The sequence below is a fragment of the Uloborus diversus genome, chromosome 6, assembly GCF_026930045.1.
Source record: "Uloborus diversus isolate 005 chromosome 6, Udiv.v.3.1, whole genome shotgun sequence".
Taxonomy (NCBI): Eukaryota; Metazoa; Arthropoda; class Arachnida; order Araneae; family Uloboridae; genus Uloborus; species Uloborus diversus.
In genome coordinates, this window is record NC_072736.1 from 67,190,711 (window position 1) to 67,203,371 (window position 12,661).

The 12,661-nt window shown below is 36.6% G+C and overlaps 1 protein-coding gene across 5 annotated transcripts in view; it reads left to right on the forward strand.

Annotated features, from left to right (window-relative positions):
- The window catches only part of LOC129224482 (alpha-tocopherol transfer protein-like), a 45,733-nt gene that overhangs the window by 16,843 nt on the left and 16,229 nt on the right, over nt 1–12,661 (forward strand). For all 5 annotated transcript variants that reach the window (XM_054858934.1, XM_054858937.1, XM_054858938.1 and 2 more), the window contains exons 3-4: nt 992–1,228; nt 9,591–9,787. In XM_054858934.1, the coding sequence (XP_054714909.1) occupies nt 992–1,228; nt 9,591–9,787 (434 nt within the window). The remainder of the gene's footprint in view (nt 1–991; nt 1,229–9,590; nt 9,788–12,661) is intronic.

A 12,661-nucleotide genomic window follows, 5' to 3' on the forward strand; every position in this document is an offset into this window, starting at 1 on the left:
CAGCTTGAATTTTTATTTTAAACTCACTTTTTCTCTACCGTTTCCGACATTTTCTCGAAAAACCCAAAATTGTCTTCCCCCCTCCCTCCCACCTTTAGCTCACCCTCTAGGGTCGGGGACTTTTAGTATGTTTACTTACTAACTACCTCTAACAATATTCTGAAGTCAAAAATTATCGCATATTCCATGCATGCTACAATGTGTTCATTGACTGGACTCGTTACAATTTAAAAAAATTTTGATGACGCGTTCTATGAGTGTTCTAATATGGGTTAAGTTACTCAACAATGTTCGTCTACAGTTTTAGCAAGCATTTCTGTTAATGAACTACCCTGCTTAATGCAAAGATTTAAAAATCACTATAGTTGGGGCAAACCTAACCTGGCAACGTCGTAATGCTGTGATCAGGATCTGCGTAGCCTTCACAATTCTGTCAGAAACCGGTTTCATGGGCAGCCGAGACTTTGTAGTAAACGCACAAGTGTCAGAAAAGCGCATGAGCGTTGAGAACTTTTGCCGTAGCCACATAGGATGCAAATAGCGTTGTATCCTCGTAGGTTAGGCGTTTGCCCGTTTACTTCCAGATTCGCGAGTTCAATGGTGACAAGTGTCTGCCGCTATGGAGTTTTGCGTCTAGTTATACTACATCTATGGCTTAGTGTAGAAAAAAAGATTTTCAAAAAAGTTCAACATTTAAAAAAAATCAAAAGTTGTAAAACCCATGACTTGTCCTAAACTGCAAACTTATTATTTAAACGTTTATTTTAAAAACTGAAAAGCCAAAACAGCAATTAACTAGATTTTTTTCATTTATATATGTTAATATTATTTGAAGTTGATGGGATTTCAATTCCAAAAACGGGTATCAACAGTAACAATTTGTGCACTACAAGGAGCAAGAATAAAATTTATCCGCCCAAAAAAATATTGCTTATGGCAATTTTTTAAAGTTTTCGTCTTCAAATTTATGACCGGGGGGTTTTCATTCCAGGTGTTCCGAATTTGAACCCTTGTACGGATGATGATTACTTGCTTCTTTTCCTGAGGGCTCGAAAATTCGATTGCGACAGTGCATTCAACCTCCTCCAGAACTTCTACACCATACGCTCAAAGTATCCTGATCTCTTACAGCCCATATCGAAAATAGAACCGTTGTTAAGAAAGGGGGCTTACTGTGTCCTACCATACAGGGATGAAGAAGGACGGGCTATTAATGTCACAAGTATTTGTAAGTCAGTTTTGTTACAAATGGTAAAATTCTTTTTGAAATATTAAAAATATTTTGTCACATTTGTAGAAGACATTTTAGCATGTCTAAAGATATATCTTATTATTATTATTATTTTGTTCGTATGATTGGAGATCTTTTGCAACTGTTCACTCCTCAAAAAAGAAACAAATCAAGTCCTTCATGTTATCGTGTTACAGAAACATTTACAGCATCAGCGACGCATTTAAACTGCATAAGAAAAGTTTAATCTGAGGTGTATTTTCACCGAAAATGTGTATTCTGGCTGCAGAACAATAAACTATTTTAAGAGCCAGAGTTTGAGAAACTGTCTCGCTAAGCATTATTATGTGATTCATGCCATCTTAGATTTTCTCCAAAAAATCACGAACTATAATTTATCTTATAAGAAGACGTCCAGAATTTTTCAAAATTTTTTTCCAGAAATGTGCGGTATTAAAAATTAAGCGGATATTTGTGACATAAAAATTGATATGTATCACAAGTCTTTCTGAAAACAGTTTACTTTTTTTTTATGTATGAAGTACTATAGAAAGATCTAACTGATATACACTGGTGGACAATTGCTAAGGACGGATGGCAATAGCAGCGTTAGCAACCACAAAATGGAAGGCAAGGAAATATGGAAAGTAGCATAAGTTCGGGACACAGTAAGACGTGTTGTGAGTATGAAATTTTAGACTCACGACGTTGCTGGTCACGTGATAGCACTGATAAGCGATATAAAGGATTGGGCGCGTGATGACCATTGTTCTTCAAAAGCAAAGTTTGACGGGAAATAATCCTTTGACGAACTTGCATTTTTCGGTATGTCTTCCCGACATCCCTTAGATGATTTTGTGGGTAACCGTGTGGTTGGCAACATCGAAGGAGGGCAGAAAAATTTAGGTGTTGCCAGTGAGTTCGACTTCAGCCATAGGGTTGTTTCTAGAGTTTGGAAATCGTTTCAAACAGATGGAATGTGTAGCAAATGTCACGAGGAAGGTCGTGTACGCAATACGACGTCAGCAGAAGATTGGTACTTAGTGCTAGCAACGAAAAGAAATCAGCGCAATCAGGTACTGAGAAGCAATTTCCTGCTGCTACTAGCAAGCAAATATCCCGAAAAACTCTAGCCAGACGTTTGAATGCAGTAAGACTATACGCCCGTCAGCTTGTTTTGTACCTCCCATTGTCTACAAGTCAGTGATTTGCTCGCTTGTAATGATGTCTTCAGCATCGCAGTTGGAAAAAAGTCCACTGGGCTCGTGTACTATTCTCAGATGAAAGCAGGTTCAGTCTGTCGTTTAATTGTGGACGACAACTAACCTAACATGAGAGTGGTCCAGCATACGAGCCGGCAAACATAAAAGAAAAGGACTAGTATCCTACAAGTTGTGTCATGGTATGGGTAGGATTATGATGAATGGTGGTACATCGCTTGTGTGCTTCCAAACAAGACTATGACGGCTAGTGATACATTAACGTTGTTCTACTGCCTCATGTTCACGTGTTCTGTGGTGCTGTGGGCGATAAATTCGTTTTCATGGTTGGCAACGTAACATGTCATTGACAATCGCCGTCCTGGAGTGTCTAGCTCATTTAAAATATTCAATCTATCGGATGACCAACACGTTCTATAAATCTGAATCATATTGAAAATGTTTGGGATGCTTTGGGAAGCAGTCTTACTGGTCGACAACGCCCTCAAACAAGAAAGGACACCCTTATCCGTGACTGACAGAAGAATGGGATAAATTACCCCAACAACTACTGGATAATGTTGTGTAAAGCATCACATGACGCGTGGAACCTTGCATCGCTTTCCATTGTAGTCATATCTCATATTGACATCTTAGGCCGGAACTCCTGGGGACGGTAATTACAATTATTCTCTTTTACGTACACTGCTCGACATTGAAAATGCAACACCAAGAATGAGTGGTCAGAAAGTGATGAAATTTGGAAAAAAAGACAGAGACAGCAAGGAATAATAAATGATCTTAATTTCAAAATGATAGGCAGAGTACAGAGCGAGAATGGCGTCGGCTCAGTAGGATGTAGGACCCCAGCGGACAGCGATACACGAAGAAACACGTCTAGGCATAGAGTCAATAAGGGTGCGGATGGTGTCCAGAGGGATGGCTCTCCATTCCCTTTCAACTATTTGCCAAAGTTCGTCTTCTGAACGAGGGACAGAATCTGCTAACAGCGTCCAATCACATCCCACACATGTTCGATTGGTGACAGGTCAGGAGAGTACGGTGGCCAGGGAAGCATCCGGGTGCCTTGGAGAGCATGTTGGCAGATGCGAGCACTGTGTGGTCGGGCGTTATCCTTCTGAAAAATTGCATTAGGTAGCCCTTGAAGGTAAAGGATTGCCACCGACCGCAGCACATTAGCCAAGTATCGTTGGGACGTCATTGTGCCCTGAATACGAACTAGAGGTGATATGAAATTGTACGCAATTGCGCCCCAAACCATTATGCCACGTTGTCGTGCGGTGGGACGTTCCACAGTTACTGCCGGATTAGATCTGTCTCCACGTCGACGCCACACACGTAGCGACTATCACTGGATAAACAGAAGCGGGATTCATCTGAGAACACGACATTTCGCCATTCTGTCATCCACCTTGCTCTAGTCCGGCACCATACTAAACGTTGCTGTCTATGTTGTGGGGTCAGCGGCAGTCTTCTTAGCGGACGTTGTGATTGCAGACCACGTGCAACCAAACGACTAGTGTTCCCGCTAGGCCGTTTTGGAAGGGCGCAGCGCCCTGCCATTTTCCATATCAGCAGAATGCGCCCTGCCCTTCTTTTAGATCGCAAAATGCGCCCCGCCCTTTTCAAAAATAAGAAATTGCACCCTGTGTTTTTAAAAAGATGCCTCAACCATCGTTTCGACCTGCCGCGATATCCAGGCAATTTTATTTGTCAAGCAATCGTCTGCAAAAACGCCCATGTCTTATCCTTGTTCCCAGAATTTCACCCTGGAATCGGCCCCATTAACAAAAGGGGAAGCAAATACCTAGGCAAACACGGGATGAGATTCTCAGAATTCAAACAGGCTTTATCAGTAGGAAACAATGGCATGTTCTTCCTTCTACTGAGGGTGGGTTTTTTGAAAAGTTGTGGGAAGGAGTAGGGTCCTCTGGGAAGGGAGAGATCTTTGTTTCATTCCTTCCCATCCTTGATCTTCTGAGAATCAACAATGAGAGAGGGTATTGGACATTTTCCTATCATTTCAGCCCTTTGTGTCCGATTTTCGTTTGCACGTGGAAATTAGGCTTAGCTAATTTTAGCGCATTGCTAGTGATTGTGTAGCAATCTTTTCACATCTGTTTCTGGAAAGTTAACTTTCTGATTGTTTCCTAAGAAGAACATAGTACAAAGCTTACTGGGCTAAAATGCAAGGTTATTTTTTTAATATCTTGGATTTTTAGCCCCCATCCCCAGCCCCCTCCTCCCTCTAAAAAACCGTTTGAAATGGAAATATATCGCATTGACAGGGCGTTCATTCAATTCTTTTCTATTTGCTAAGTATTTTTATTATCTTTGTGTGTGTGTGTGTGTGATACATATAACAGATTATTTAAAACACTTATTGACATAATAAAAAGCATACTTTTGACATACAAGTTAATTATTCTATTTGAAGTGTAATATATTTAAAAAAGAAGAACTTACACTCATCACGATTTTGATGTCCACTAAAATACTTAATAGCACAATGCACATTACTAGGAAGTTTCTTTGGTAGGAAGGGGAGATCAGTAATTAAATACTGTTCTTCTTAAATTAAAATTCAAAGGGTTTTGAAATGCCTAGAATTTTTTTTACTCTTATAGGTAGTTAAAATTGCGGCCTGAAAATTGTTGAAAAACATCCAAAGCCAAGTTTCAGCATTAGCTAAATGTTCCTATGGAGTGTGGAAAATGTGCTTAGGTCAGTTGGCATTTGTGTGTGTGGGGGGGGGAGCTAGACAAGTGCGTTTTCTGGATGAAATTATATTTAATACTAAAGTCGGTGGTGACAGCGATCAAAGGGGGGGGGGGGGGGTCATGGTGCAGACTAGACTGTTTGAATTTTTGCAAGGTGTTTTGAGTGTTATTTACCCTCTTTTTTTTGAGGGGGGGTTGAGCACACAGTACCATTTGAGTGGTGCATCATTGGTCTTGGGGGGGGGGGGACACCGCATTGAAATAGTGCCCTTTTTTAAAAAAGTGCCCCTTTCAAAGGCCAGCACCATGCTCTTTTTTTTCTAGAGTGAACACTACAAACGACGGGAAATGGTTCTGGTTGACACGGGAACATTCAGGGTATCTTGCACCTGCTGCAGAATCGAGGAACAAGTGACTTGTGAGCTACAGTTTGTCGCTGGATGCGTCGATCCACGCGTTCTGACGTCACTCTGGCTGCCCCTGCACCCCTCAATCTTGCCACATTTCGTTGTTCCAACCATCTTTGTTAGAGCCGATTCACCGTGCTCTCATCCATGTAGGTGTAGGCCGCTTATTTATTCATCTTGACTGCGATTATGATATCGTGTTATTTAAATAACTTGAACGCACTTAATTTCAGCTACTGCTTTATTTTCAGCACCGATCAAAACATCGTAGCATTCGAACCCCTACTAAAACTTCTCTGACGTTGCCAATTACAAACGAATAACTTATAAATTGGTTCGATTATTGATATTCGATTACAATTCGATAATAAAATACAAGTATACATGAAATAGCAATAATAAGGTAATAAACATTTAAAAATAGAAGGTACTAGCAAAAATACCCGGCGTTGCCTGGGTCAGTAACAATTATAAGAAACAATCGTTACTTGCCCTTGTTTTCTGTTTTAAGCGAAAGAATTTAAAACAAACCTTTTTGACGTGATTAAAAATAGAGCTTCTTCCTTACTCATTAAACTAAAATAGCAATAAGTATAAAGAACAAAATAGTATTCAATTAGAAACGAAAGCACGACATTTAAGCATATACAAATTTGAAGAATTTCCAAAATATGAAATTAAACTTTACATGTTTAAAAAGATTTATCTGTTAGTACTTTTTTTTTAAATCAAAAACCTTCTCTGTATGGCTATTGATGTACGAACTGTTTTAAAAAATGTAGCCGCCCGTGTTCTCCTAATACTTGCTTTAGTTATTTTGGGAAATTTCAATTTTTGTGAACACTTGGTACGGTTTAAAATCTTACCAAATTTGCGAGAATCATTTTGAGACACTTTCGATAATACTCCCCCTTCTTATTAATTTTTATTATAGAAATATTGTTGCCAGATGCTGAGATTCTTTTGGTCCAAAAAAAAAAAAAAAAATGGCGCTAAACGATTTCATCCGAAATGTTTCCAAAATAAGTAGTAAAATTTGGCGATTGTTTGAAATCGTGCAAAAAGAAAAATTAATGGAAGTTTTTGTGCGATTTATGGATTTGCCTAATTTACTTGTTGAATTATTTTACACAGTATTTTTTTTTTTTTAAGTATCTTTGAATGGCGATATTTTGTTTATATGGTGAAAGCTGAGAAACATTATTACGTAGTCTTTGGGCTCAAAAACAGCGACAGTGGTAAAAACTGCCAAATGCATCAGCTACTGAAATCTTTCTGAAAAAATTCTGGCGATATTTCTGCTGGTTGGTTGGATATAGTGAGCAACTGTCCAATCAGCATAAATAATAATAATAAACCATTAATTATATAAGTTCCGTTTAAAAGTAAAATGATCAGCCAAATCCATTTATTTTTAGCCAATCTTGTGGAAAAACGTTACTTTAAGATTTGACTTGAGAAAAGCCTCAGAAAGTCAGAAGAAACGCAAAAATATTCAACAATACAACAATTCTTGGGAGTTGAGATGACACACTAAAGAATGACTTGGGTTGATGAAAGCCTTCGAACAGGGAACAAATAAGCTCATAACTCGTTTTTTATACAACTTAGAAACTTCGAACAGATGCTATCTTTAGCAGAAAAATTGGCGCTTTCGATGGACATATAATGTTAATATGTGCACGTTTTTTTCCGCCCCCATATTGTGGCATTTATGAGAAAATTGGGACTAAAATTGGAATAAAAAGGGAACTATCAGTCGTATTTTTTTCGAACTGGTCTATAAACCTTCCCAGTACCAAACTGAACAAACGGTGAAAGTTTCAGCCAAATCTGCCGGGTAGTTTCTAGGATCTTAGGGAACAAATTTACCAAACTCCATTTTTATATATATAGATTAACTTTGTAAATTTAGGAAATATATAATACTTATGAAAATTAAAATAATTCCCATTTTTATATTTCTGTGCCGCCACATGGGTATCAGCTGCGATTTGACGTACGGATCAACCTCCCTTTCTCAGTCCGATCACCATACCCTCGTAAAATCGTCTATCTGCTGGAAGTGCCTTTGTTGACGGCGGCCTGGCATTCTCTCGTGTTAAACGTATCCTCCAAGACAAAAACGAAATTTCTTCGATAATTCTCCAGTCAGTAATAACGACACGAATATTGAACACTCTGCAAGTTACTTCCCTTATATCTTACTTCACGTGCGTCGGAGAGCTGCGCATTTCACATCATTTACATAACTCAGTGGTGTACGTCTACTCTAAAATTTGCATAAATTTCTGAACACTCCTTCTTTGGTGTTGCATTTTCAATGTCGAGCCTTGTATATAGCCCAAATTGACCGTTTCCTCCTTTGAACACTTTTCAACGCCTTCTGGATTTCAGAGTACATTGTAATGTTCAAGAGTTCTGGCATTAGTTTATTTCACTTGGCATTGTATTACACTTACTTTTTTACGCGCTACATAACCCATTGGAATCCGTCCTTATCAATTTTCCACTAGTTTAATAAACTAAGTTTGTAGCAACTAATTGCCCCAAGGTCAATGAAGGTCACAAAAAAGTGGCATTTCGACGTTATTTTATCATTTTTGAGGTCCAAAAACAGCTTGCAGCTTTCATTAATGTCTTTTGAAAGTCAAGTTTGAGCATTGAGCACTTCAAAATTAAAATGTATAAATTTTTGTGGCAAGTTCAATGTGCTTTTAGTTAAATTAGGCCGAAATATGTAAAACTAGCTGCGTTGCCCGGCTTTGCCCGGTCTACCTTGAAGATAAAAATTGTGTCAAGTGACGTATACTTCAACAATCAGGCGTAAAAAATTAATAAAAAAACATCATGATTTCCCTTTTAAACAATGACGACAGATAATAAAATACTTTTAAGAAATTAAATCCAGAAAGATGAATTTAAAATGCGTAACCATGGAAACACAAAATAAAATAAGTTTAAGGAATTAAAATGCGAAAGAAAATGGTTCACACAATTTGAAAGGAATTGAGATTTCTTAAACTTGATTTAAAAAGACTTTTAATTTATAACTTTTTTTCCTTTCGAGATAAAAACTTATTTTTTCGACCATTGGTCAAGTTAGATCTGGAGTAAAAAAGGTCGCTTTTTCGAATGGCGCCAAAAAGAAAGCCGTGGGACAATTCCTTCACTTTTTATTGATGGATTTAATGAAGAAAGTATTGCCTAAATTTCACCTAAACCTAAAAAAAATCGAGCTAAAAACGTAAAAAACTCCCGCCGCAACTAAGTTAGAGCATCGGAACAAATTGCGTAGAACGCGAAAAATTCTTCCCTTTCCAAACGATATGTAAATATTACTATTTGCGATAATTTTTCACCCACATATTCGGTAATTTATGTGAAAATTAGGCCTAACTTGGAATTAAAAAAAAAAAAAACTATTCATCGAATTGTTTTCGAACTGGTCTGCAAACCTTTTCAGGACTTAAAGGAACAAACTGAAAATTTCAGCAAAATCGGCCGGGTAGTTCTCGAGTTTTGCGAGTTCAAACACACAGACGCTTTTTGGAGACTTCATTTTCTACTAGGTAGAGATTTATACTATGTAGAGATGACATATTTTACCGAAATTCAAACTGCTGTAACTTCCTTCGCGACGATATATTGAAGCAATGAAATAAGTTTTTGCCATTATTATACTTTATTGTGTGTAGAAATGAGTTTTCAAGATATTTGAAGAAACGCGTTTCCTTTTCAATTTACTTTTTCTTCAGCGGAAACCAAAGAAGCAAGCTTGTACAATAAAGCTGGCGTACAATGGATGTCAAAAAAAAAAAAAAAAAAAACGAAAAATCTAAAATTTGTAGTTACTACCCTTTATCTACCTACAGCAGTATACTACTTGTAGTAGTGCTACACTGCTGAACTTCGAAATTAAATACAATTAAACTGAATAATTATACAGATATATGTTCTGCAACACCCTATTATGACAATGCTATTACTTTCACAATGTCTTTCTTTTCAGCTGCCTGGGACCCAGATGTATATTCATTCTGGGATGTATTAGCTGCCCTATTAATCGCAGCAGCGAGCACCGTATACGATCCAGTAACTCAGATTAATGGTTTTATCTTTATCTGCGATGTTCAAGGATTCAGCAAGAAACATTTCTTGGAGATGAGTTCACTAAAGAAACTCTCGGTATTTTCTAGTATAATGAACGTAAGTTAACACTTAATACATGAATGCTAGTACTTTTAGCAATAAATTTTCAGGATTTTTTTTAGTGTATACAAGCTGACAAGCAATAACTTAGACACACATGATACATCATAATATAAATGCTAATGAAAATATTACGACCAAACTTCAAAATAAATATGAATACAATATTTCGTGTAATATATTTACGAATTTTTATAGTGGCTGTTACCTTTCGTCTTAATACAGAGTTTTAAATAATGTTTCACAAAATTTTCGGCTATGGGCCGCAACTCACTTACTGATATTTTATCCCGTTCCTGGCATATACATTTTTTTAGGGATGGCAAAGTTTTATAAGGTTTAGCACACACACCCTTGTCTCCAAGTCCTTCTTGCATTGTTGAACAGCGACAAAACTCCCAATCTGTATGGTCTGGGGAGGGATATGGGTTAGTGGGAAAACTCCACTTGTTTTTGTTGATCAAGGAATAAAGATAAATCAAGAAACGCATTGCACACTCATTTTGGAAGATTTTGTCTTATCTTAATCTTGGTCACAAAAGTTCTTTGGAAACAAAAGATGAACCTTTTAACAGGATTGAGCAAGACACATTTTCCGGACTTGATTGGAGCTCAAGAATGGCCACCGTAATCTCCTGATTTGAACCCTATGGATTGTTCTATTTGGTCCATTTTGGAGACAAGGGGTGTGTGATATTCCACATAAAACTTTGGCACCCCTAAAGAAATCCTCATGAAAAGGTATGGCATAAAATATCAGTATCGTGTATTTCATCAGTAAATGAGTTTGCGGTCCATAGCCGGAAATTTTAACACGTTTAAAACTCTGTATTAAGGGAAAAGGTAATCACTTTGAAAATTCGTATAGACGAAATAATGTACTCATATTCATTTTGAAGTTTGGTCGTTATATTTTCATTAACATAAAAATTAAAATGTATCATGTGTGTCCAAAGTATTTCGTGTCATCCAGTATTTATTAGAATATAGTTTTGTGCATTCGAACATAATGACAGAACTGTTTTCAAGTTTTATTTAACTGGAATATTTTTCCACAAGACGAGTTTCTAGTTCAGTTGCAAATGCTTCCGACTGTCCACATTTAACTGTATTCATTTAGTCCATGAGAACAACAACAGCTGAGAACATTGAGCAGCTTCTTAAACAGCACCGAAGTAGGTCTCTGCTGAATGTCAGTTCCATTTATGCATGCATTTAAGTGAATTCGTTGTTTAAATAAGATTTTCATTTCACGTACGCATCCATTTATTTTTTTCCATTAAATCATCCTAAAAGATGAAAAGACAAAACGGAGTTGACCTTTATTTGTGCCAAGCTGGTGTCTGGTATACCAGACATAGGCTTTAAACAGGTGTTAATCATTTAATAATTGATGAAAATTACATAATTTTGTGGTTGACTCTATACATTCTGCTTATTATTATCTGGGAAAAAATGTTTCGTTTTGGAATTGGCTACTAACAAGTGAGAGAGGCTCATTTTCCCAACCATAGGTTTTCGTCGCAAAGTCGAGGTCTTTTGTCTGATTATTTAAAATATATATAAACGTTCTTTGATCATTTCAAATATTTATATAATGTTTTAATATTGTTTGTAAAACATTTAACGATGAAGTTTTTTTGATGTTTCATGTTTTTTTTCTTTTTTTTTACATTAAAATTTTCTTTGCTCAAGTATTTCAAAAATTCATGTCCAGAATATTGGACACATCATAAATCTTCTAATTTTTCATTTAAAGACTTGAATTTTAGTCAATAAGCAATTCTTCACCGTAGTATACTGTCTACCAAATAAAAATATTTTTGGTCAGATCAAGTATTTCATAATTCCGACTGACGGGTAAAAATGTCCCCACACACGAAATTATGTTATACATTAGCGCTTATGTATCACGTTCAAAACATTTTACCTGAAAAAGCGAAAGCGGTATTTAAATGAAATTTTAAATGGATTTGTTTCTCCTTTTTCAAAAATATATTGTTACAAATTCTGTAAATAGTAACTATTTTTGTGATTAATTTGTTGTAATCTGGCTAAATTTGGCGTTTATTTCATTATTTTTCATCTAAAATTATCTTAGTAGCGTAACCTGTAAATGTTTCTTGTTATAAATATACAACCCCCCTACATTCGTATGATGTATATGGTCCCAGGATAACATTTGTGAATATGTCAATGGAATAAAAAGAAAACATCGAGAAGCATTTCGAATTTTGTCAAAACTTCTCTAGGATTTATAAATAGCCTCCGCGCATGATAAAGAGTCAGTTTTGCTTTTTAAACTGTCTGAGCCATTAGCTCTGTTTATTGTGAGGCATTTGCGCTGTGCTTTCGCGTATTTGGATGTAAATAAGTGTGTAACTGTTGAGTTTACGGTGTTAATTGATATTTGCCTAGTTGCTATGGTTGATTTAGCAGTTGTAAACATTTCCTGTACATAGCTGTAAATAAATCTCCTGTGCTTTTCTCAAGAACTGTGTCGTCATTTAAAGAAAGTTTGAAGTTGCATCAAACGCGTAACAATTGGCGCCCAACGTGAGGCTTCTTCAGGACTTTCTTAGAATAAGAGTGACCTTGGACATTTTTTCACAAAGACTTTGAATTTGGACTATTTTTATGGACATAACGCGCGCATTGGAGGAACAGATGAACAAATTATTACAAGCAATAAACTCCGCAAAAAATAATTTGACTGCAAATCAAGGAACAACTGAAAAATGAATTAACGACTAACCAAGAACAATTAAATAGTGATTTAACTGCTAGAATTACTACAAGTCAAGATGAAATGAAAAATGACCTAACGTCGATGAAAACCATGATGGAGAATCAACTAACCGCCATAGGGGA